This window comes from Buteo buteo, chromosome 2, assembly GCF_964188355.1.
Source record: "Buteo buteo chromosome 2, bButBut1.hap1.1, whole genome shotgun sequence".
Taxonomy (NCBI): domain Eukaryota; kingdom Metazoa; phylum Chordata; class Aves; order Accipitriformes; family Accipitridae; genus Buteo; species Buteo buteo.
In genome coordinates, this window is record NC_134172.1 from 74,250,768 (window position 1) to 74,278,299 (window position 27,532).

At 37.0% G+C, this 27,532-nt stretch overlaps 1 protein-coding gene across 1 annotated transcript; it reads right to left on the minus strand.

The window, feature by feature from the left end:
- Positions 1-210: 210 nt before the first annotated feature.
- Positions 211-27,525, minus strand: LOC142026717 (serine/threonine-protein phosphatase 4 regulatory subunit 1-like). Its single transcript, XM_075019994.1, has 20 exons — positions 27,335-27,525; positions 27,158-27,202; positions 20,336-20,468; positions 19,879-19,985; positions 19,144-19,286; positions 18,509-18,655; positions 15,987-16,094; positions 14,767-14,832; positions 14,043-14,201; positions 13,345-13,538; positions 12,549-12,985; positions 10,439-10,671; positions 9,267-9,359; positions 8,555-8,740; positions 8,091-8,252; positions 7,364-7,464; positions 6,120-6,240; positions 5,320-5,454; positions 4,379-4,520; positions 211-3,425 (listed from the first exon to the last, which is right to left on the minus strand). Exons 1-20 carry the CDS (start codon positions 27,339-27,341, stop codon positions 3,271-3,273), a joined length of 2,874 nt encoding a protein of 957 aa, XP_074876095.1. The 5' UTR covers positions 27,342-27,525; the 3' UTR covers positions 211-3,270.
- Positions 27,526-27,532: the final 7 nt, after the last annotated feature.

The window sequence follows — 27,532 nt, forward strand, 5'->3', positions numbered from 1 at the left end:
CACTTTTGGCATGCTCACTTCCAGGAAAAAAGAGCTACTTTAAGTCTCTGGACATTTAATGGATTTTTTTTTTTTTACTACGCAGTATGATGAATTCCACACTCAACCCTGGTTTGACAGATGACAGTGTTTACACTAGGGAGATATTTCATTAACCAAAAGAAAACACTCACATTCCACCTATGACAAAAGTCAGTTACCACAAGTTGGTTTATAAAACAGTCACAGGATTTATTGAGATAAATACAAATAGAAAGTTACATAGATTCTCTATTCTGACAAGTGAATGACACTTCCAGAGCGTCCCCACTTCACTGGGTTCTAAACAACACTGTGTACAGACACAACCGCCACTAGGGCAGCATCCTGACCAATGCCAAGTGTGTATCATACATGAGATACCAGGGAGTCTGAATTCTAAGCAACATGACTAACATGCTTTGGATTACAAGTGCTTGATAATTTCCTATAGCATCCAAGCAATATTGCACCCACTAACGTTATTTTCATGTTCCTTAGCTAGAAATGTTTAAAAGTTATATTCTTACTGCTGCTGTGAAAGTGGATCAACTACCTAACTTTGCTTCATCTGGCTTATAAAATACATATTTTTGCATAATTTAAACAACCCAGAGAATTGTACATGAACACGCCACTTTACTCATCATTGCATACATTTGTCTAGTACAAGATGTAAAGTGCGGTCTTTAGTCATGCTGAAATAATTTCTAGTTTAAAACTAAACCAAAAAGACAAACCTTGGAGAGAGTATATCTGTCTAATAGACCTGCACATTGACTACAAAAAAACCCATGCCAAAACTATGATGTCCCCATTAGTGCATGCAACCGTAGAATTTTAACAAAAGTTTTTAAACGCTCTACTGAAATCATATCATTTAAAGCAGACATGATTTCTGGAGCCAGAGAGGTACCAAAATATTGTTAAAACCAAAGAACTTTGTTTAGCCTTTTAGTGAACTTTTATAGCTGGTGGCTTACTGTTTACACATATTCTAATTAAAAACTCTTAGTGAACGCTAACCAAACATGCTAAAACATATGGAAGCTTGTGTTTTCCAGTGGATTATTGCAAGTAAAGGTAACTATTTAAGATTATCTGACAAACAGGAACCTGGGTTGGGTTAATGTTCAAAGTATTTAATTTATATACAGTACATTTCAAACATACTTACATATACACACACTTAAAAAAATTTGTTCAGTGCTGAGAAATTTAATGAACTGATAATAAAAAACAGAAGTAAAACCTTGTCAGAAAGGCCTTAGAAAATTTGAAGTGTTAGAAAATACCAGTATAATGCCAGCATTAGAAAAAGATATCAGAACTAGAAAAAATTAACTTGAGGGGTCTTTTTGTTAAGAAATAGCAATCATAAAAAGTCTCTACTGAAGAAGCATTTGTTTTAAATTATAAAAAAACTGTAAAAAATTAAATGTATAACGTTGCAGAATTTACAGAGTTTATACTGGTTGCTGTAATAGCAGTGATAGCAGTGGTATATTTCTGCCTGCAACTTCCAAAAAGCATTCTGTGATCTCACAAGAAAACAATTTGTTACAAATACTGTACATATTATAATACAAGACTAGTTAAACAAACTTATACAAAACTGAGCCCTCCAAAAATACAGAACCCAGCTGAGGAACCTACTTGCTGTATTGCAGACAAGCCAGATTTAAAACAAAACAAAAAAAGAAAAAAGTAATTTCTGTAAAAACCTTCACCCATGTGAACTACTTACTAGTATAATAGTGAAATAAGGGGAAATATTTACACAGGTCTATTTATGATAAAGTATTGTGTTAACAGAGAGAAAGTAACTGTTATTACGTGAAACCATTTCTTTAGTATTTAAGCATTAGTTTTTGAACAGGACAAAGTTCCAATCCACAATCTAAAAAAGTGCAACTTTTTTTTTTCCAGGCCCCACATATCTGCAGATTTGGGACACAACAGAAGACAAGATCCACCAAAAAGTATTAGCTTTATAATTTTTCAAACTGGTCAGAAGCTATCTGATTTTATTAACAGAACTTTGTTCTATCTGTATAGTCTGTCTTTCTTCCAAAACACCTGTTTAATACACAGAAGGCATCCTACTTCAGCTTAAGGATCTCAGTAGCCCTCGTTTGTGGTTTGCCCCAAACCTTACCATACAATCCACAGAAGTTAGAGCAAACTGCATCACCACCTTTCCCCTGAACATTTGTTATTTGGGATTTTTCAGAATTTAGAGGTCCTTTGTTTCTTAGGAACAAAGCAGTGGGCTGTTCAGGATTTGAAAACCGGACCAGTTAAAAGGTCTTTTTTAAATGAGGTGTGTATGTAAAACAAACAAAAAATTAAGTCTGTAAAACTCAAGTCTGTAAAACTCTATAATACCCTTCTACAGATACAGCACATGTTGCAGGAACTGAATCACTTAAATGAAGTGAACTTTGCTAGGGCAGAATGAGTAATTTTCAGTTTGGTAAATTTACAGTCTACCTAGCACTACGAGAGCCAGCAGAACAAAACCAGACATGTTAACACTTGTAAGGGTATAGCTCAGAAATAAGAAATTAATAGAAAAGTCACAATATACAAAGAATGTTGAGCTCTCTGTGCTTTCAAAAATATCACATTATGTTAAGTAAAAACAAACCATGCCTTAATTCTAGCAGAGTAACTACTTTATAAAATGAAATGATTTTTTGAGCTTTTTTCCATTGATACAGAATTAAGTTCTCCATTGTTTTTGTTAAAACTCAAAACTATTCACATATATACATTTTTTTCAGTTAAAATGCAATATTTGAATCAATACAAAAACTACAATAAACATGAGGAAAGAATATCTTCATGTAAGTTTGCTAAAATGAGGTTTTAAGATTTAGAAACCATTTTAAGCTTATCGCAGACTGCTCTACAACTGGAAATGTTTTGTTAGAAAATGAAACATGAATTCCAATTACACTGAAACACTGAGTATGGTGTAAGACTTTACATACAATACTTAACTGCAGGTGAGATCAGAGTTATCACCCACATTTACAAAGAAAAAAAACCCAAAGGAATTACTCATGTGTATCGGACAAACACAGAACTGTAGATGAAACACGGTCACGAAATGAAGACTGTAACATTTCTCAATACATCCTTTCTTAGGTAACAAAAACCTTCTTATTTGTCCACATTATGCACACTAACCGTGAATGTAAGGTGAATAACCATTCTGATGTTCAACAGTTACTGCAGAGAAACACATTAGTTTTGTTTTTCAATGGTAGTATTGTCTATGTTACCCTGCTTTAGCTTTATGGTGGCAAAGAAGGACACATCTTGATCTCTGTCAGATTGCAGGGCTAGAATGGTCTCTTCTACAGCTTCTAGATGAGGATTGCCAACACTTTTAAAATAAGCTAGAATAAGGGGAGAAAAAGACAATTTTAATCAAAGCCAAAAGAATAAACCCTAGGGCATAAGTAGTGCAGAAATACAGAAGATGCCAAAAACATCTGGGGTAGTCATCTGATTTATAGGCTCCCTAGAGAAAATACAGGAAGTTGAGAAAGCTGAGAGAGAAAGAGAAATATACTGCTTCTTACTCATCTTATTAGGTACTTAAGTATTTCTAAGAGAAATTCTTTTTGCTGAACCCTAAATAGAAATTTATCAACAAGTAAAAGCAAGCTCAGGAAGCTGCCACTGTACAATGCATTACAAAACATTCTCGATAGTTCATTCTGTAAAAAGATAGAAGAGGAGATTTCTGCGCATCTTCCTTCAAATAATCAGACCAGCTGATTTTTTTGTTTTTAAGGAATACAGGAAATTATAGCAGCACACAAATTTACATTCTTTCTTAGTACAACTGTCAGCTTAAGACTAAAATGACAAAGCAAACTGTTTCAGAAACAGGTATAACACTTGTCCTGAAGGATCCCAAAGACGACTACTTCATTAAGATAAAGGTCTGAAATGTATCAAAATAATCTAATGTGATGTTTAAGCAAGAAGTACTAGCCGCACACATCCCGGATGCCTGCAGCGAGCCACAGGACGGGCCGTACGCCTTGCTCTAAAGAAGGCCCCAGCTGCCCTCTAGCGGGTGATGGTCGGTGCCCATTCCAGGCCTATGAGGGATGGCCATCAATATTCTAAGACAGAAAAGCCACCACAGCATACATTCCTAAACACACTATTCCTGCATTTAAATGCAGTAGCCCAGATTACAATGTGTAATTCTGTTTTCAGTACAAACAGAACCAAACAGCCTTTTACCACTTGAGCCAATTTATCAAGAACTGCACTGGCAGAGGAAAGGCAGCTTTCATGAGACATTAGTTCTTTCAAAGGAAATTAATGACCACACCTTTCTCCAGTAACGTCTGCCTTAGAGCCTTGGCGAGTAGAACCCTTACGTTTGGCACGGGATCTGAAGCAAGACTTAAAAGACTGGGGAGCAAGTGTTCAACAAACTGGTCGACAGGCATACATTCTTCTTCTACTACGGCCTACAAGATAAACACAGAACATGAGAAAGCAAGACTTAGGTTAAAAATACACTATTTGCCATTCCTTTCCATCTTGTCCTTAATTTGGCCTGACTGTTAAAAAAAAGTCAGTGATTAACTCTGAACAAATACACCCTATGTTGGTGAATAAGTACAACCTTTGAAATACTGTTACGTCTTACCATTCTAAAGTTCCTCTGAAGATAACCCAACAAGAGCAGATAACTTTCTTTTAACTGTATTTTAGGAAATACTGCTTTCTTGCCTGTCATCACCTTTTTGCCTTTCAACATTCAACCCTTGCTCCTCATTGCTACTGAAGTAAGCATTTTTGGTTTGGAGGGGAAGGGTAGGTAAGTGGAAATAAAGAGGGAAATAGTTTCTGGCATCTAGCACCCACTGCTAGTTTGAAGAGCTCTTGTGAACCTCTATCCCAGCATGTCAAAGTATTTAAAAATGCACCTCTCTTTAGGACTTAATTTTTTACTTTGCTACTGGGATGCCAGAAAGTACAAGGATCAGTTATTTCAGCTGGAGGCACAGACCAAAACAAGGGCCACAGCTTCAAAGCAGTATAGCCGTATACTAGTACTGAGACCAGACCAACTCTGCCACTGTCTTTTGTCAACCTACATAATCATAAAACCCAAAGAATGACAAAAAAATTTCTGAGTCCAAATTTCAGTTTTGCCCACATTGCTGAAAAGCCCGACTGGCTCCAAATTAAATGAACACATTTGTACATTTACAAATGTCTACATTTGTACAATGCAGAAACACAGAGAGAGAAAATTCCAACCTGACAAATGAAGGCAAAAGCTTGTCTTCCAACCCACTTGGAGCAGTGACGAAACCGCACTACAAGTTCATTAATGAAATTTAATCCCAGTGCATTTGCATTGTTGGCGTAGAACTTCTGTAGTATTGCTACAACCTGTGAAGCAAAGGAAGGGTGAAGGGGAAACAGACGGGAAGAAAAGAGAAAAAAGAAGATATGAGACTTAAGTTGTAGCTTTAAGAAAGTTAAAAAAGCATCACTTCATTTGAATCCTCCCAAGGGACACCAAAAACTGTATTCAGTATCACCAGTTGTGCTTGCAGGATTTAATAAATTACTGGGCTTATTCTGGAGAGAAGAAAGTGTAAGCTTTAAAAAATGATGTTTGTTCAGGTGAAAAAAAGGCAAAACAAAACCAAAAAAACACTAAAAGAAATTAAAACAACCATTAAAATAATCCCCATTTCCATGGTACCATGAAAAAAAAAGAAGAGATTGAAGGAATCTTTCTATTCACTCAGGACATTTGTGGGGTGATGGCATTATAATGAAGTTCATAATAAATTAAGTAGATTTTGAGGAAAGATAAGTAATTATTTTTCCCCCAGATCTGGGGGAAGGTCTCCCAAATCTCCGGAAGTCTGACAACTCAAAATATTTTACAAAGTTTTCATTTCACTTTTTACCATATTGTTTACCATATTTATCAAAACATATCTGCATTCAGCCTACTCATCTGAAAGAAAAGAGAGTGATTTCAGGTATCCCTCTCAAGGATCATTTTCCTCCTCTCCTGCCAGGAAGTGAACTAAATCTCCTACCAGTTTGAAGGAGATCCACCGAACTTCTGAAACTTTATCGGAGCAGAGAGTTAGTGCAATATGTCTTAAGTAGTCATAGACATCATTGGGATTGTAGAGTTCCAGTATCAGGATCAGCTGCCTGGAACACAAAGAAAGCGATTAACTCCAGCAAGTGCAACACTAACCTGCTCCGATTATACCATCCGCTAAACATAGGGAGAGATCATTTGGAGCTTCAAAAATACCATTGTTGTTACAAAGCACTTGAACAGTTTGTTCTTCTCTTTAGTTTATAAAGGTGCACACACATATTGAAGAGGTACATGCTTTAACCCATCAAGGAGTCCAAGAGAAACATTTATCCAAATTACACATACCAATGAATCAGAATTATCCCGAACGGTAACAAAAGCTACAAACAGAAGTACAATGCAACTTCAGACCAATATCCTGTACATTCTTACAAAGTAAAAATGAAAAATTTATTTCAGTGTAGAAATCTACATTTCAGAAAACAGTTTAGATCTCTGAACTGCACAGAACTCATTCTAGCCACACCACTGCCAGGATGTTACCAGCAGCCATGCACAAACCAACCACAAAGTGGCAGCTCTCCACCAGATGTCAGGGAACTGCTGTGTAACATTCTCGCATCGGAGTGAGATTTAGTTTGTTGTGCCAAACTACAAAGGCAGAGTAAATCCTCAATAGCCCAAACAAAGCAACAAGATAAACACGAAGGTCAGATTTTTAGCTGCAAACTATGCCTACGAACATTCTTTGAGTGCTTCAAATATCAACAGGGCTTGTAGAAAAAGAATTGTGGGGATGTTGCTCTATCTCCATTATACACCCAGCCATACGGAAATACCAAATGAATGAACTAATTTAAGAACTGTTTTCTTTCATACGCATTAGAAAAATGACTTTGTATATACATTTCAAGGCAGTCTAGAACTGACTAAAATCTGAAATGTCACTGAATAGTACCTATCGGATTGTCATATTTCATAAGTTGCAAGTGAACCAGATCTCCATTTTAGTATAATCACAGACATTTAAGTTTCAGTCACACTTGATTACAACACAACTTGCCACCCCCCCGCAAAATCCCCAACAGCCAGTGGCTTTTAAGTTCAGTTCCTTAATAATGAATGGTTGTAATCTTTTAGCTCCTAATTAGGGTGTGCTAACTTCTGAATGTAATTACCTATTTCCAAGTTAGTAATATAGATTAAAAATAAGTTAACAAAATTACATACTCTGCCAGCTCGTAACGAAACCTCCAGTTCCTGCTGTTATCAGTCACCACAAATTCTTGAAGTTGGTAAAGATACTCTCGCCTTTTGTCCGCATGAAGTAACTAAAGGAAAAACATTACTAGTATAAAACTGATAAAATTCAATACTTGCAGTTCTCTGGGGTATTACTGTATTCATGCCTACACACACTTTCCTACTTGAAACCAAGTGATCATTCATAAGAAGCTTACTAAAAATTGCGTACAATCAGCCGAGTGCCTGGACTCACAAGACTGACATCCAAAAAAGTACATTAAGTCATCACTTCTGCAAGGATACCTGTCAAAGCACCATCTCTGGGCATAAGAAAACTAAGGAGTTAGGTTTATTACGCAGCAGCCCACCAAGATCTGCTCTTTTTCTCTCCCAGCCCCAAACACAAGTTGCTAATGGTCCAACTTCCCTACTGGACTGCACAAAATACTAATTCCTTTACATCAGCCAGGGGCATTTACAACCACCTTTACAACGAGTTTTCAGTTTTGATATTTTGTTGGGATATGAGACAGAAGAGAAGTGAGGGACCTTAAAAAAAAAGCAGTAGACACACACAAAATGGCAGTATTGCACAAAACTATAAACATGTAATTAGATATCGATAACTGCAAATCTTATTAAAAAAACCTCTTTTAATATAATGGAGTCAGAAAAAAATTTTATCTTGAGAAATTAAATTACACTTTCCTACCTTCAAAAAGTCATATAGATGTTTAAGGACACCAATACGCACTTCATCCAGATCTTTCAAGAATCCATTGAAAATTGGCACCAGATCAGCAGCTGTTAGCTGATCCCCCAGAATAACTGCTAGTTCATGTATGGAGAAAGCTAGCGTCCGACGTACCTTCCACTGCAAACAGTTTAAGAAGGGAACTAGATTAGGCACCATAACTAAAGAAGCTTTTGAACTACACCTGTGTGAGGACTGAGAGAGAAGAAGAAACAGGGCTAGTTACACAGCAGTAGAAAATGTTAATCTTATTTATGAAGTCTGGTTTAAATCTTGAATTTTCTATTTTTAGTGTACATTTAATCCCTTATAAGAAAGTATACGATGTTATAACTTCAGTGCAACAAACTGAACAAAAAAGCTACTCAAAATTCTGATTTATCATTAAAAAACTCCAAGGTTTTTTTTTTTGTTTGTTTTACCTGTACATCTGAGGCCAGCGTCTCGTATGTGTCTTTCAGGCAGTGCCAGTTCTGCCTGCCCAGTGTTAAGGCCACCCCAGGAAGACTATATGCACAGTGTTTGGCTATTTCAGTATCAACAGTCTGGGCTCGAGCTGGGTCAGTCATTGACAAGTACTGGTCTAACAAAGGTTGAGGTATGATATCCTATAGATAGAGACAGTACATCAGCAACACACACTTTATTTTAAAATCAGAAAGAAAATATACCTGTTGTGCTACAGTATTCTCTTGCTACTAACCATCTAGCAGCTAAACACAAACAGTGGCAAGATGTCCCTTTTGTGGGCTATCTTTACAAAGTGTAAATGATCCTTGTTTTTATTTGTCCTCTCATTAGGGTAGAGCAGTGAGCAATGAACAGTAATTATTAGTTTATCAACATGTTGCATCAAACCAAACTGAAAATTTCTTCTTTGCTAAAGACAAACAGTAAATCCAGTGAAAAAACAGTATTGTCATTGCCTACCTTGGTTACATAGATTGCCTCTAAGGCACCAAAACCACAACAGAATTTTTCTAGCTTTCCAATTTAAAATAGGGTTCTTCTCAAACACCCAGAGCATTTCTTCACATTCTGCAACTGATCAATTGCAAAAGCTATCACTGTATTAAGGATGATATGAACTGTATCCAGTACTCCACTAAAGCAGATAGATGCTATTTTAATCACCTGTAATTTTGACTTGTCATCTTCAAATGCTGAATTATTTTCTTGCTCTTTCTTTAAAAATACACTGGTTCCTCTGTGTTGTTCCTCTGAGTCCTGTAAAAGGACATACTAGCTAGTGAAATGAATTAGACTTACTGCTGTTTGGGGTATTTCAAAGCATCACACTACAGAACAACACAGTTCAGGTACAGAATTACCTTTCACAGATAAAGCCTTGTACAGGCAAAGCGTTACTCAGTGTGTTTATACAAGTACAAAAAGAGTTGTACACTAAGACAAACACTATTAAGACTGTAGTAGTGACAAATGGAACAGCAGTTAGATTTACTTCTTAAAAAAGCAATCTAATTTAACACAATAAACCCAACATTCATACAGATTTTGGATGCTTACATTTACTATACTCTTCAACAGTTTTTCTTCTTGGCATGAACTTAAGTTATATTGAAAAATAGACAGCTTAGCAGTTGTTCCAAGTCAGCCAATATGATGATAAAAGCTTTACTTATTTTAGAATATACTGCTGGAAACTCCCGAGCCTACCAAATTATGAAGCATACACCTCTCCCCAAATACCAACAAAAAGCTTCAAAGGCATTAAAAGGTTTAAAAGACCAAAACCAGACAAAGTTTGAAAGTTCACACAGTACTTTACATTTTTGTTTGTACAGGTTTTACGTGCAATTTTTGTCCATAGGCAAGGAGAGCTTTTCTTTGTACTTCATGATTAGCTCCAGCAACATTAAACATTGTGCAAACAATTCTTTTTACTACTATCTGTACATTATAACCAAGAAAGAGTAACCAGTAACTGTGTATATGTATCACCATCTGATTCAGCCTCCTGTCTGGAGATAAAAAACTAGTTTTAGATTTGTTACCGGAAAAGGCGAGACTGTACTTGGTACGTTTCATCTGAAAAAAAAAATAAAAAAACCCTACAAGACTACTGCAAAACCTAACGCTTAGGTAATTTGTGTGCAAACAGAAATAATAGCCCTCAACAGCTTTTCTTTTTTACTTAAAATAAGTAGCATATGATAGTTATGGTGTAGTAATGTTCAAAGTCTTTAGATCAGAAGTGGGTCCATTATGCCAGGGACTACATGAACAGACACAGTACTTCAGCTGGTAAGAATTCATTTCAGACATGCAGCACAATGCATGCTTACCGTGCTTTTCAGTACACGGGTGGTAGGCTGGTCACTGATGTTATTCTGGGAGGCACGGGATGAAAGACTGTCTTCCTCCACCTGGTTGCAGCTAGCATCTGAAACAGCTGTTTCATCTGAAATAGTTTTGTTCTGAAGTTCGCCACTGCTTTCTTCAGTTTTTTTGGTCTCGTAGTCACCAACAGAATCAAACTGAGCAGCTCTGAGAGCGGCAGACAACACTTGGACCTGAGCTGTACAAAGCAAAAGACAACTATTTACTCTCCCTTCTGCACTTAAAAGCATTAAACTTGTAATTAGTTAACCTGAAAAGATAAAAAGAAGCCCAGAGCTTTTTTCTTCTGAGCTGTACAGAAGTGACATATTAGCAAACATTTGCTCTTAGAAAGGAATGACCCATTACTCTTCCACAAAACCATCACAAATTAAGAGCAATGATTTGGATGTATTAACATTTTCAGCAACAATTTCTACTACTGAAAGATATTTCTAATAATCCCCTGTAACAAGGTATCACAGCATGGTGGCTCACCTCCCATTCTTCATAGTGTCAAACATTTTAATACAAATTATTTTGTTACATTAATTGATTCAACTGCTTGGAAACGGCATCAGTGTGCATTTAAAACATTTCTGAGGAAAACTTTATCCAGAGGAGGGAATTAGTCCAACCATCTCTGAACTGTTTTGCAGAAATAGATAGCAAACAAAAGGTCAGGTTTACCACTTCATCACCAATAAAGTTAGGGCAACCTGTATTTGCACATAATGCTATATTGCTGCTAAGAACACGAAGTTACGAAGAGTTCAGAATGCAGAAACTATAAGATAGCTATATCTGCACAAGCCTACAGCAAGTACAGTCTTCAGACGAAACACTAGAGCATATTTAAAAAGTTAACAATACTACAATACTTTGGAAATAAGGGAAACGGACAACTTAAAAAGGCAGAATGGATTACAAGCATATTTATGAGTGTTTTAACAGTTAGAGCAGGAGGAAAACAGAAACTAACATCCACATCTCCTTATTCTGAGAAAGGAAGCAAGACTGTTCTGCTAAAGTCATAAGGGGCAGGGGGAGAGGCAGAAATCTTCACTGTTTTCTCCCATGCCTCTCCAAACTCCTCTATTTCTCACTGTATAGCTGTCAAGCTAACATCTCTCCATTTGTCTTAGAACTACGTAATGGGTTTTTTGCTCTTTTCCTTTTACCCTCTGCCTTCTCTTTCCAAAACTCATTTACACTTTTTTCCTCCTTTCATTTGTTCATTTCAATTTCCACTTTTTCCTTTACTGTTTTAAATTTTAATTTTTTCACCTCTTCCCCTTTTAAATCTTTCCCTTTCCTTCTGGATCCATTGCCTCACACATGAAGAATTTTTATTTTCCTGGTACCTTTCTGAATGGCCATGAGGAGCCACCTAAATATACCATGCTGCCAGTTGGCTTACTACTCACTACTACTACAGCAAGGAATCCAAATGATGCTGCAGTTCTCTGCATGCAAAGTCATATCTGCAGAAAGGGATGAATAAATGGGCAGATGAAAACTGTTAATTCACTAGAGTACTCAAGAGACTTAGTGGAACAAGAAACTGAGTTGACTATGGATGACAGAATTATCAAGAGACATTTGGCCCAGGAAACACATGCATCCCACTAACAGGCTATCACCACTTTGGTATGTTCATCAACGGGCTTGTATGGGGAGGCTAAGGAAAGATAACTTGAAATTAGGGCCATTCTCACTCAACCAAACTAGATGAATTCAGCTGATAACAGGTAGCTCTGTCCCTAAAACCACAGTACGAAGTTACAGTACTTAAAGACAGTTTTAACAAATTTCAACAAGCTCTTTTCCCTTTTGTAGTTAGATCCAATTTATTTCTTATGCAAACAGGAGCTATGAACACTTCCCCAACTGTTCTAGAAGTAATTCAGGTATTGTGAAAAAGGCTGTTGAATAACTTTCTACTATAATTTACTACTCAAGGAAGTCTCATCACCTTATGAACACCAAGCCAATTAAAACATAGTCAAGGTTTTTGTAAAGGCCAGGAGAAAACCAGCTCAGAGAAAACACGATTTTACTGTTACAGAGTCTCACCTTGAACATCTGGATCATCTATGTGCTCCTGTAAGCTTTCTAGAACTTTTTTTATTTCACTACTAGCAACACAGTTATTACACGGCACAGAGCAGCTATCCTTGTGCTTTTCAGTCTTGAACTGAAGTAACTCCAGATCCTGACTTATATCAGGCAGAGGAGGGCGCCAGTAGAGGAAAGTATTAAATATGTCCTCAGCAGACTGTAGCCTTGAGTTCATTCCAGGAAAACTGCTGTCCTTAGTGACCTCTAGCACGCCAGCAGCAACTTTGTCACCCTGAGACAATTGAGAAACATCTTCTCCAGGATTGGTACAACAATCTGAACTTTCTGCTCGTGTATCTTTATTTAGATTCTCAACCAAGAGCTTTGTATTAACTTCAGCTGAAGACTCCTCAGTTGATGGTTCTGGTTTGATTTCCATTGGTTGTTCTGAACTGGTAAGAGACACACACAGTTATCCAAATAAAACTTAAAGTACTCTGTAAAAACACTTTTCAGTTAAATACTTGATAAAAGACAGCATCAACTACAGAAGCTTATTTTCTCTGCAGAAAGACAGAACCTATGTTACCACTATGCTTTACTTCACAGGACATTAAAGGGAAAACTGGTGAAGCCATCAAAGTTAATTTTTCAATAGCGTGGCTACACTCAGACACATGTATGACCTCACCCTTCATACCTTTTCTGGAACTATATTCTCAAGTTGAGCTTTTTAGCCCTGAGCTGCTATTAAAAGAATTGTCTTCCTTCTTTCCCCCTCCACTATAACACATTTTTCCCATTATTTTACCTGGACAGCATAGCATTTGTACTAGAGGACATTAAATTTATATTGTTGTTTGGCTGACAGGAGTTGGAATTCACATCTTGCGTTGATGGCCGGATACTCAGTGTCCCATCTTCTCGAATGTAAAGACCAGCACTTGAAGGGTTTGCAAAGGTAGAAATAAACGGGCCAAGAGACTGAAAAGCAGCCTGACGAACCTGTGATAGTATAAAGACAACAGTCAGGATTCATGCAACTCCCACAGAGTTAATGCGGAAAAATAAAGCTTTTGTTCAATTTTTTAGTAAGAACCAAGTGATTCTTACTATAACAGCTTCATTTAATACCAAATATATCCAATTATCAATTACCAAATAAGGGACAGCTAAGCAACTGGTGTTAGAATATTAAGCATTTATCTATAATCATAGTAAGGAAATTTTTAAAAAGTTATAAATTTGAAGGACATCACTGTCTACTTCAACCAATACCTTCAACACAAGCAACCTATTGTCAGAAAAGTGTTTACACTTACAAAAAAACTGTGATAGAAGAGAGGGAGGAAAAATAAGATACTGTCTGATTAGAGGAGATTAGATTTTAGTATATTAGACTCTAATCCCAGCAAATTTAGAGAACTTTCACAGTGCACTTCTGACTTGCCCATTATTTGCGTATGATCTGCCTGGGAAGATGTATCAATTACAGAGTGAGTTACTTACCCATCTGCAAGTGTCACTAATAAGACTGATAAACAGCGGAGATAGTTTGCTTCTGCGAACTTCTGGGGATGTGGTGTAAGACACCGCCATAAAGCATTCAGCACAAGCTTTCCTCATTCCCCAAACACTATCAGAACAGAGTTCAAAGAACTTGGGAATCTGCCAAAAAAGAAGCAAAACCAAGACTAATTGAAGACTAAATAGACTGCAGCAACTTACTATCAAGGTATTTGTTTGGAAACTGGAGACAATGATAACTCAAGAGAGAATAAAATGAGCAAAGAACAGAAGAAACAGAGACAGGTTAAAAACACGTTAACTGAAAAAATTGGAAAAACTATCTGTCTGCCATTTACTTCATTAGAATTTTATGTGTAACTATACGCAGTAGGAAAAAAATAGGAAGAATTATTAATGGCCTATTTTTCCTGCAATTGTAACTTGACTGATCATCTAGCTCAGGGATAAAAAGAAAAAGTCAGTAATTCTAAAGTGAGTGTATATATATAGGCTGTCAATTACATTTTAAAAAATGTTTTGCAAAACAAGAACTTTCCATTCATTCCCAGTTTTGCTATATAATTGCAACCAAAGCCTTAACCAAATCAATTAAAAAAAGTATGCATACTGATTAATTTACAGGGAAAATAAGAAAAGAACTCATTATTAGACCTTTTGAACTGAGCAATACAAGTCTTGTGAATGGATTTTGATTTTTACATACCAGCAGTCTTTCCGTGGCTTCTTGCCCAACTGCATTACAAATGTCACCAAAATTTGCTGCACAAATCTAAGAAATAAAAAACCTCATGAATAACATTCTGGCTCTTTTAAGTGCATTAGTTTTATTATCAACTTCACTATGCATTATTTATCCCATGTAACAACTGCACATGTTTGACTATTCAAATGTCAGCCATGTAACTACATCCTGTAATATTAACTCATCCTGAACAAAGATTCATTAGAGCAAGCTTCCATAAGCCACATGCCTTTGAAAGCAATAGTAATAAAGGTTTCTGCATGAAGAGCATCATCTACTTCAGTAATCATTAAAAGGGACTAATAAGCCTACCTGAAAGTTTAAATTACTTTGAACAGCAGCTGTCAAAACTGAAGCAGACTAAAATATGATACTAGGGTCAGGACTTAGGTGTACTGACAGAACTATCTTTGCTATGGCTGAGACTGGCTTAAGTACTTTACTGAAGCAAAGTTTAATCAAGGTCTCGAGTCAGTGCCATTTACAGTACATTACAAATGCTATAATTAAGGCAAAAGGGACATTCCCTCATGTTGGAAAAAGATATTGACAAAATCTGAAATCAGCTAAGATAAGACTGTGTTAATATAAGACTTAGTCATTCTATATGCTTATTTAGAATGCTGTAATGCAGCTCAAATTCCAACAAGTGCAGCTTAAGTTAAGGACCAAGCTCAACCTCTGCATGACGCTTAAGTCTACTCAAATATTTTAAGACTTCTTATGCTACAAGTTTCCTTTTGTATTTGACCATGAATTAAAATAAATCTTACACTTTTAGGATCTCTCCTTTCAATAATACCAGAATTTTTTTTTTTTTTTAAGGGAACAATGTCTCAAGTATCCATTGCTTTTGAATTTCTGGTTTTGAAATAAGATGGCAGAGATCAGGTTAACTTGTTTGCATCCTATAAGCAAGCAGTGGCTTAGAAAAAGTTTGTGCAAAAGTATTAAACATGCAAGATCAGTTTAACTGCTACACTAAAGCTATTCACTAAGGACTGTTATTTATTTCTTTACTGAACTACAGAAACTATAACCATGTCAATAAATCAAAACTGTTCTTCCATACCCTTTCAAAAGTTAATCAGCTAAAGTTATGACTAAATTATTCAGGAAGGCATTTGAACAACAACATGCAAATTCATTTTTAAGTGGTTTAGGGCTGAAAACACACCAACCTTCCGGACTTGAAACAATTTCCCATCACTGCACAGTTCACAAAAACGAGGAAGTAGCATGTGCTCAACTGTTGTTCTGCTCAACATAGAAGCCATTTTACAGATTATCTAAAAATCGAGGAGGGGATACATGTAAGGAAAGGAAAACTATAAAGCTTGTAAGCACAGCCAAATACTCCTCCTAAAAATTACTTCCGAGAGCAAGCAAGCAACTACTGTCAAATAGATTTAACTGCTACGCATTATTTGTCTCTTCATACACCTGTTTTATGTGAAGCACAACTATAGTTTTTATTTAAAATCATTCTATGCCACTGTGCCTGAAGATAACATTTCTGCACCTAATTCATGTCTTTTTTTATCCAGTTAAATTTCATTAATAAATGCATTTTCAAGGTGTTTTACAATGTGGCATACACTGGTATTTTGTACGGAGAAGAAAAAAGTTCCATTGCACTAGCCAGCATACAAAAATCACAATCTTTAAGCATATTAGAAATATCTCAAGCTTAAGCATGCAATAAGCCCCTTGGCTTACAGAACTGTTCAGATACTTAAATACAAGCACAGTCCCAGCTCTTTATAGGCTCAGACAACATGATAAGTCTGCCATACAACAGAAGAGAAAAGAGAAAATAACACAAACTAGTTGTCTATGTGAGCTAATGTACACTTTACAGGAATCATCCTCACAAATTTTAGGAGTTAACATTGCAGCATAATTAAAGTTAGTTAGTAACATGCTCATTAATTTAGCTTTCTCTGAGGTACTGCCAATTTCCACTGCCATTAGGACCCATGTTTCTCCTGTGAAAATCAGGTGCTTTAGATTGTATGTTTCCTTTCAGCTCCCACTTCCTTGCATAACTTGCTACAATTCTTATATTTGTAAGAGTAAAAAGGAAGGGGCTGCCCTGCACCTTTCTACTCACCTGTTCCACATGCAGCACCAGCAGTTTAATGCTTACACAAGTGTTGTCAGATTAACAGTACTCATCTTGTATTTTAATTTTCCAAAATTATTGAAGCTTTCTACCTCCACAAAAATGAGATTTGTAGAAACATTTGCCTTTGTAATAGAATGCTAAATAAGACCTAAGGAAGACATCATTGAAGGCCTTTCCTACATATTTTCAAACTCCTAAAAGGTATCTGGTGCTCAGATGTCACCCTGGAAAACTGCCTAAGCAACACCCAACTCCCAAATAAGGAAGAGGATAATCTTTCTGGTAAAACTATTTTACAGGTCAAGTGTCAGATATCCATGCTGAAATGTAATTAGACACCAGCACTTTTCTGTGGAGTCAACTGATTTCTTGAAAGTGAACGGGGAATGTTTTTTTCAAAACACTTTAGAACAAAGGTCAGGTCATCGTTCATACTTTTACAACATTACTGTGAAACCTGGTAGAGCAAATGTGAAGAAACTATTGGAGAACATAATCTTAACAAGAATTAAAAAAAGGCTGCCAAGAACCAACTGCACTTTAAAGTTATTTGGCTACCATTTTGACAATCATTTACCATCCTGAGGTATAAAGATGGTCTCTTGAAACCTGATCTTTTAAAAAATTCAGAATAAAAATGAAAGATTTTGTGTTAAACTAAAAATTCAAGTATGTTAATGAATAACTACAAAAAGTTTGATTACTTATTTTATTTAATGTCAGTATTCCTGGACCTCATCTTAATTACTGTTATAAATGAAAAGAATTGGTTGTTCTTGTTACTACTCAATTCAAGTACTCAATACATGATCAATCATCTATAGGAAAAAGCCCCTCATCATCTTAGCAAAAACTTTTACTGAGTTTGAAGACCTGATACTTTACATTTTTAAGCATACAATAACATTCTTATTCCCAATTACTGTACTGTATAGCTCAATTCTCAAAAGCAGTATTTCAAAAACATTCCTCAAGCACTTCATTAATGCAGAAGCCTAGATTTCTTCATTGCACAAAAGGTATAGGACCTAGAGAAAGCTTACCTGAATTACCTCTACACTTAACCAAAGGCATTAATAAATAGTACAACAGTAGTCAGGACAACCTTGCTTTCTTCTCAAATTCAGTTAAGATAATTTTTAGCCTCTCAGTGTGGTGCATCAAGTCCTGACCCTGTTCAAATTCTTTGAAAATTCACATTGTTTCAATGGTGCTCAACACTACAAATGACTAACCTACAGATTCAAGGCTTAACAGCTTAGCACACTTAAGCTTCAACTATATTACAACAGAAGCTTCTCAATTCACAACAGTGTGACTAACAAATAGAGAAGGAATAAACCAAACTAAAATAGTAATGGTATAGAAAGTTTAAGTTCAACGATTAATGTAAAGCTCTCAGGACACTGAGAATACAAGTACAATTTTTATTTTCTGGATTTTATGCTCATGAAAATCTCACACAAAGTTGTTATATTCTAAAACAGCTTTATAGTAGCACTGCTAAGAGATAAACAAAAGCAATTAAAAACAGAAAAAAAGCAAAGATATAAGATTTCTTCCAAATTTGCTTACATTCACAGCTTCCACCTTGTACTCATCATCACTGTCAGGAGCAGAGAGGTCCAACAGAATCGGACACACCTTATTTTCAATGTCACTCTGAGCAACAAGATCTTGTTCTAGCAGTATAAGGAGTGCTTCTTGACCTGCCTTTCTAACCTATTAACATGAACAGGACAAAAAGTACATCACTATAAAAACATTTACTGATATGAGAACCACAAAAGGCATGTTTTCAACGAACACACAGGTACAAACTAAAAAAACCTTCAGTTTTAACATCATAAGGAATTAGTCATAAATACTAAAGTTTAACATAATCATTAGATGACATTTCATCAAATTCTGAAAAGAAGCAAAAAGATGAAGTAGAAGAGAGGACTGTAAGTTATGATTCCCATAACAGACTGTATCAATGTGCTACTAGGCAAATCCTGTAAGCTTCCCGTTTTCTCCCAAGGAAAGCATAAAACCCAAAATTTATACCTCCCTAGCAAAGTGTGCCGGAACCAATAAACAGAAAGCACTACATAAAAGCTAGGTATCAATCAACTTGAAACTTCCTATTATCTCTTCCTCATGCCTTAAATTCACTAAATCACACAGAATTTTCCAATGATTCAACACATGTTGTCTGTTTTTCCTACCTGATTGTTAACATCCGTGAGGTATCTCACTACTATGGGCATAAGGTATTCAAAAAATGCTGTTGGGAATTTTGGTCGACTTTCTTGCAGAAAGATGGCAATAGGAGGTATTTGTTCCATCAGCTCTGTACGTACAGTTGGTTCTAGTAATAAAGTCAAAACTACATCAGTAAATACAAAATTAAGAGCAAGTCCCTTAAGAAAAAAAGTAGCATTTTTTTCAATGTTTTCACAACAGAGGAAGATGAAAATACTCAAAACAAAGAAACATCACCACTGAGACTGCCTATTCTTAAAGGAAAGCTGAATAAAATAGAACAGCCTTACATACATCACAGTCCAAAGACTTGGGATCAGTTCCCAAATACATCAGATAAAATGAGAGCACTAGCTAGAAAACCTAATTACCATGAATGTGTGCACATGAAGTATTAAAATGCACAACTGTTCTGTGCCACATACACCACATGTTCAGATGTAATCAACTCCTTGAAAAAAAATATTATTGGGCCCTATACTAGGTAAGAGCCTTTCATTTATACACCTACCATACAAAATACTTCAAAAACAACAACAAAAATAATCTTGTTTTCACTGACAGATATTGCTGTTAGATTATTTAGGTTCTTAGTTCACTCATTGCCTTCTCAAAATCAAAAGTTATTGCCTTCTATATTGCAGCTTATGTAAAATAAGTTACAGAAATTAAAAAAACCAAACAAACAACTTTCAAACCTGCATCTTCAGAGAGCCTGACCACTATTTCCATTACAGTCAGGAAGTCTTCTTCATTATTACTGAAATCTCGAAAAACATCCAAAAGACCTCTGGCAATAATCTGCCTGTGGAGTGAACAACACATTAATTGCCTTAATATCCTGCCAACAACATATAGATGGGATGCAAGTGGAACTTACCAAATGTAAATGGGCACTTTAAAAAAGGTCAAGCTCTTCTATGATACTCTGAACATTGAGACATACCAGTTAGAAGTTTCTCCACATCCCAGCAAAACAAAGATGGAGTCAAGAGATAGTATTCAGATAACCAAGAATGAAAACCCCTTTTTATGCAAGTGTTATACAAAAGTTATTCAAACAGAAATAATATTTGGCACATGCTTTGGAGAATAACAACAGAAGTAGTGACACCTTAACATCCATAACATCAAGTGTAGCTGTTGTACCCTTACCTGTTAAATATGTTATCACTGAAGGCATATTTTTCTAGACGAGCCAGCGGACTTAAGTTATCCTGTCCAGGAATATCCAAGAATGCTGTTATCCTCATGCTATCACAGTCTGGTCCATAATCTTCAAACCCAACTTGAAAGACAAGAAGAGTAACCCAACAAAAAAAAGAAATTCCAAGAGTCAACAAGAGATGTTACAGTGTAAAATACACTATACCAATAACTATTTCTTTTTAGAGCTAAAAAGTATCTGTATATCACTGGAAACTGCTTCCAAAGAAATCTTAGGTTGTACCTAATGAAGTTAAGAGCAACACTTGCATATAGACCTGTAAATTCAAGCTTTGAAATTTAATTAATTTCAACCACCATAAATCCTTGGCTTTTAACACATTTTACTTCACAATTTGAGTGGACTAACCACATGCACTATGAGTTAAGAGGGCTCAGCTGACAAAATTGCATGCCACAAACTGACATGTTCAAAAGGAAAGTAAGCCCCATTAAAAGAAACTGAAATTTTAACAACAGAAAATCCAAAACTGTATTGCTTTAAAACAGCAAATTCTTGGGTTTGTTTCAAAGTTACCAAGGCGCATTTTTCTCACTGTAGTTACTGGGTCTCATACATCTAAGACAGATTGATAGCTCTGGGAGAAACTTCAACTTTACCTTACTTGTGAATGTACTGGGAACTTTCTACTGCAGACCTATCAACTACAGACTTTCCCATATAAGCCTACTCCTTCTAAATCTTTTTTGTATTCACAGCTTCAGACTTTTAACCAAATATTACCACATCAACTGTTAAAATTTGCCTCACCAAGTCTTAAAATCACCTAACTCAGTAACATGCACTTTATTACAGATTACAGGCAAAAAGTAAGACTGTGAAGAGGAGAGGGAATAGGGTAACTTTGCTGCCAAATTTTTTTAAAAATTGTTCACCCTTAAAACAAAGACAGTGAAATAACGTGCCTGCAACACAAATCTTTCACACAAATTCTCTCATTTCAGCAATGGATTTGGAACACATACCTAACGGCAACCAAATCTACAGAAAGAGTTGCACTAGAGTAGCTGATATTCCTGCTCTGGATTTACAACTTTCCCAGTGAAGCACTCCTAGAATTATGCACACTTTGTTCACATAAATAATATAGCAACTGTGATCATACTTAAGTACATGCAAATTGTTCCAATACAGCTTCTCTCATGCAAGTAGTCTCTCAAACCAGCATATGTGCTGAGAGTGACAACCACTGAAGACAATAAGCCAGTTTCTGACTTGGCAGGACACAACATTAGGTATCTAAACCAGTAAAGAAAGCACAAAACTGGTAATAACTTGAAAGCACAACAACAAGCCAAATAGGTTGTATTTGAAACTGTGCCTGTAAGACTATAGTCTAGCCACTCTAGGTTATGCCTCTAGAGACAGAGACCTCCTGTCTTCAGGCAGTGGAACTTAGATGGTGCCTCCATATTAAAAAAACGCAGAACTTTCGCTAAATAACCAAAAGCAAACCAGGACCAATTTCATTTATAGGACCAGTTTCCCCTGTCTGTAAAATGGAAAAAACAGGAATACCCTCTCCCACTGATGCACTTTGCTGATTAAGAAATGTGAATGTAAAGTACTATATAACCCCTGTCTTCAGTATTCTGGTTTAATTAAAAAAAAAAATTACAGTCCTTCCCAATATGTCATCCCAATCAGTACAAAGCTTCTGCACATCTTAAAGGAAAGTCTGTATTATTTCATAATGCACTCAAACTGCCAGTGGATTAAATTATGTGTATATGTAATTCCACCATCTCTGATATAACAATTTCTTCAGGATTGAAGTGCCTGTACCTTAACAGCATAATTAAGCTTCAGCTCTACCCTCACTCTCACTTTACCAGTTTTATATTCCAAACATTCTTCCCTAAAGAGTCCCTTAATCTGAGACCTGGCACAATGAACTTTGGCTCCAAACTACATTAATACCCATTATAAAAATAACTTTTTATATTAAAAAATCCTCTATTACCAAAAGGTACCAAGCCTCAGCTTTTTTCCTATAGAAAAATTTCTATTTCACATATAAAACTCTGTTTTCCAATTATTTAACACAAGCCAAAATGTTCTCAGAAATACACCTCATTTAAAGAGGAAATCATCTGAACATACTTGGAGCAAGATGTTATACCTGGGTCTTCAGGGGGAAAAAATAAAAAGCAGACTGGTTTAAGAAAGCACACAGTCTCCAATGAACCCAGGTGAATTAAAAGACTAGAGCAATTCTGAATTCTGCTGTTCTTGCAGACAATATGCTCTGACCAACAAGTTCAATGGGATTCAAACAGAAGAAAACTGTGGGATTAGAAAAATGTTCATGTTTCAAGTGTATATACAGATACTACAAGTGAACCCACAGCCACATGATCAGAAACATATGCTAATTATTCATGGCTTTTTATAATGACTACATATTATATTGACACCCTTATTTCCATTCAACTGGTCACTATTATTTCTAGTGGCTGCTCTTTATATATTTTTAAGTTCTGTCAGGTTCAAAACATTTATCTGCACAAGCAGATATAATTTGCATTGCACAGGTCTGTCTGGGATTGATCTGTCCACGTGCTCTCAGGCTAGCTCTCCCACCACACATAGCATCTGAAGAGGTAGCATCCAGTATTCGCTGCTTCAAAAGAAACCTACTGTATCACTGAAAGCTCACAAGAAGTTATACAGCATACATAGGATCATAGATTTCCTTTCTGAGGTTGCAACAAACTCTCCATATCCAAACCAACTCTGACCATCCTTGCATCTATGCAATTATAATATATATATTTTAAAATCCACACAGATCAGACACACTTTCACTGGTTTATTTTTGAGGCTAGCCACCTGTTATACAAAGAAAGATTTATTAGGGCTTAAAAAACCAAAACCAATACATTTGCCATTAACTTTATCTAGTGACCACCTGTTCTTGAATTAAGAAATGATTTAAAAATGAAGGCTCTTATTAGTTCACTTCAAATATTTCAGAATTCCTACCAATTCCAATGACAATGAAGTAAATACCAATTCTAAGTTTGACTACAATACTATGCCTGGAACTAATTTTGTAAACATGATGAACATGCTTAATTTTACTACTTGGAGTAGTTCTATTTTTCATTTAAATTTCCTAAGCACACACAGTGCTTCTAGGACCAGAAGGAAAACAGAGCAAACTACTTATGATCAGGATCAAGAGAGTTAAATACCTGAAATTTTTTCCACACACTCTCAGTACACATAAATAAGGAATAGTCATGGCAGAATCTATTTTGTCTTCTCTCAAAAATTTTAATTTTCTTTTTTCATAAAGTAAGAAGCCACAGGTACTTACAAGTTTCAGAATACACCAGAGTACTAGAAAGTAAATTACAGAAAAATAATGAACTAGTATTTCTTAACTTAGCTAATGTTCTTTCATAAGTGAATCAACATTACAGTATGTTTCCCGCTAATGATATCATACAAGCAAGCTTGAAACCTGTCCACCTACAAACAAGAATAAATGTGACAGCATTCACAGCTGAACTTGAGTTCACCATACCTTAGTTTAACCCAAGTTCAAAAGCTGCTTAGAGCCCGTAAGAAACACCTACAGGGTCACAGGATTTAACTATGCAAATCAGCATCATTAGCTAGTATCACTATCCACTTTTCCCAATACAAAACCAGTAAATACTCATGCAGAGTGCAATGATTTCACGAGCTCAGGGAGGTCATTTTCTCTCCCACTGTTTTTAGAAGGGAAAACAATTTTTAAAATATGTTTTCTTTGTTGTATAAAGGCCATAATTAAGCTAATATTTTTTCCAGATGATCCAATATCTCACCTTACCAAAAAAAAGTTTCAAACTGTACTGGCTGAATTTAGGTAGATTTTACTACAGCTTTTCTCCATATTCAGAGGAATCCCACAGACACTGTTTCAGTAAAATTGATCTTCAATATGCAGAACACTATTTAAGCAATTTAGTTAAAGTAAAAATCCAGTTCCAGTGATTTGTTTCACTGAGATTTTCCTAACACACATCATGAACTCTTTGCTAGACTAGTCACTCAGTGTCTCAGTCTAGATGGGACATCTGAACTCTGCTGTAACACAAATAGAATTATGGCATTGAAAGCTGCCTTCTAACTGCATTGTCAAGTTAATGAACTTAATCAAAGAATATTTTTAAATCACAAAATAAGATTCCAATAATGCTCTAAAATGCACATTTATTTACATGCTCATCCTGAAACTGACCAATTTCTTCTACACAAATTTTAAGTGACCCATATAAAAAGCTCATTAATTGATGCTTATGGCAAAACCTTTTTTTTCCTTTACCTGAACGTTTTTATTAACTTCATGACTCAAACTAGAGTTTTGCCTACAAGCATCAAGCTTCTTAATTGACTTACCAGACAAATCTGTTACAGTCTCAACAGAACAGCCAACAACTGAACAGTAATGGAGAATGAACACTTAAATCCTAGCGATGGCCACCCCCGGTTCAAGGCTGAGACCCATAACAGAACACTACAGGACATTTGCATTTATTTCCACCACTCGCACTTCACTTTACACACTCAGCAAACAGAACTCAAATGACAGGCTAGTTTTGGTTTGTTTGTGGTGGTGGGGTTTTTTTCTTACTACAGAGAGAAGAAAACTGGAAAGGTAACTGCAAGCAATTCAGAAGGACCCAATGAATTCAAATAGCTAAGCGTTCATTAGCACTATCAAGGGTTTTGTTTGGTGGTGGGTTTGTTTGCTTGTTTTTTAATTAGGGCAGAGAAAGATGTTTTCAGCTCTTACTTAAGGTACTAAAGCAACAACTATTGTGGCTCTTCTGCTAGAGGAACTCACTGCAAAAGTCTTTAAATCAGCATAAGCACATTGAAGTGGATCAGCTAATATCCTTCTCACTTAAATCCTGTTCAACACATACATGCTTTTTGTCATTTAAGGTGATGACTTCTTACATTTACTTACTGCAGCAAGCAATAACATTTAGTACTTCTTTTAAAGCAACTTCTTACAATGTTATCAAAATTTTAAATCCCTATGTATTAAATACATCTATTTCAAGTACTATCCTCCACACTTACTATGTTTTTTTAGATTTCTAGCTTTTCAAATAGATAACTGTATTAGGAAGGGTGCTTTTTAATTACAGTTTTAAATTCACTAAGACTCACAGAGTTATAATTTATCTGTATAAGAGAATGTTAAAAATATTTTCAAATACACAAAAATACAAACATAAAACAAACCAAGAACTCTTACATACACAATTAATCTCATCATTTATACATCACTTGCATCACAAAAGATCCCAAACTTTTCATTCTAGAACTTAATCAAAATACAAACACCGCTTTTTTTTTTTTTTTTGCTACCTAGTAGTAAAACACAGAAACCTCAAAGACTGAGAGCAACAACACTTAAGAGCAACAACTAACAAAATCCCACAGAACAACCTCCTGCCCGCAGAGGCAATGTCCCTATGCGTCTTTCCCACTGATGGAATACTTTGGATCTCACTTGTATTCTAACATTTCCCCTGGTGTTCCTGAAAACCACCTTCTTCCTAAATTAGTTTATTCATGCTAGATTGGGGTGGGTAGGAATCCACCTGATACACATTTTCAAGTACTACTAAACCAATAATGGTCTTGTAGTAAACAAATAGAGTCTCTCAAAAGAAACAAATTCAAGTATCAGCTTTCATTTTTCTAATGGAAAAGTCAATCCAGCATCCAAAGTGCCAGTGAAACCATCCCACATATACAGCTGCTTTCTAAAGCAGTACAAGTTAATACAGTTATTAGTCAAAGATTTATCTCCTTAAGTAACAGCTCTTACTAAGCAGTCTGATAGGTGTTCAGCTCCACTCCTGTAACACAGTTCTGGACTATACCAGCTTGAGGTGGAGCTGTTGCCTGGTCTAGGACCTACGACACGGTACTTAACCTAAACCCACCGGCTTCCAAGTACACACAACGGCGGTTTTTCTTCTATTCCCGCGTCCCAGGTGCGGACGCAGCCACGTCCTACCGAGCGCCTGTGCTGCAGGGGTGCAGGAACAGCAAAACACACGGCGTCCTTAGCAGCCTCGACAGCATTTAAAAGTCTCACCCGTTCGAGCTACCGCAGCTAGGAGATCCCTCGGCTACTCCAGGCTAATTTCCACCGACAACAACAGCGGAGCTAATCCCCTGAAGCACCGCCGCCAGGACCCCTCTCCCCTTCCCACAGACTCATCACGGGCCACTGTTGGAGATGCTGTTTACACCGAATCCAGCAGCTCAGCGGCCATTTGAAGCGGCAGGGACGGTCCCTCGGAAGGCCGGTTTCCAGACGCCGCCCCGGGCCTGCCTCCCGCCGAGCGGGTCCTCCTTCCCCGGCGGGACGGCGGCTGCCCCCCCCCCCCCCCCCAACCCCGCGTCAGGAGGCTGCCCCATCCTTCGGCGGCTCGACCCGTCAGCCAGCACTTAAAGGCTTGTGAAAGGCGCCAGGTGAGGCGAGGGCCCGCAGCCGAGGGAGGGAACGAGCCCGCTTCCCCTGTCAGCACCGCGCACAAATACGCTCTGAACTCGCCAGCCCTAACGCCCTGTAAGCCTTCACCTACCAGAACAAACAGCCTCAAAATCCTCCCCTCACCCTAACCGGGATAAAAACGCGGAGAGAGAGAGAGAGCGGCAGAAGGACCCCGGGGTGGGGAAGCGGGGGAGGGCCTAAATAGGGAGCAGAAAAATAAAAAACAGTTACTCACAATCATCTAAGTCATCCTGCAAATCCACAAAATACAAAGGGATCCCTACAAACAAAAACAGAAGAGAGACACCGGGGGGTTGGTTTCGGAGGGCTACGGCGAGGACGGCGGCAGCCCCGGGTGAGCCGCCCCAGCGCCCCGCACCCGCCCGCCGGCCCGCCCGCCAGCCCCACTCACCGGCCATCTTGGAATGGACATGGGCGAGGAGGAGGAGGGGAGCGGGAGGGCAAAGGGAGGAGCCGCCGGTACTTCCTGCTCCCGGGTCAGCCCCCGCGTAGCCGAAACGCGACCGGTTTAATAAACAGCCGCTGACCGGGGGGGGGGGCGAATCGCCCCTCAGCACCCGCCGTCGCTTTCTGAGAGGGAAGAAAAGCC

Coding starts and splice junctions, on each gene's coding strand:
- LOC142026717 (XM_075019994.1), bottom strand. Junction 14,202..14,766: donor AAGCCACGGAAAGACTGCTG/GTATGTAAAAAT, acceptor CTTTTTTGGCAG/ATTCCCAAGTTCTTTGAACT. Junction 6,241..7,363: donor TTTCGTTACGAGCTGGCAGA/GTATGTAATTTT, acceptor TTTGTGTTCCAG/GCAGCTGATCCTGATACTGG.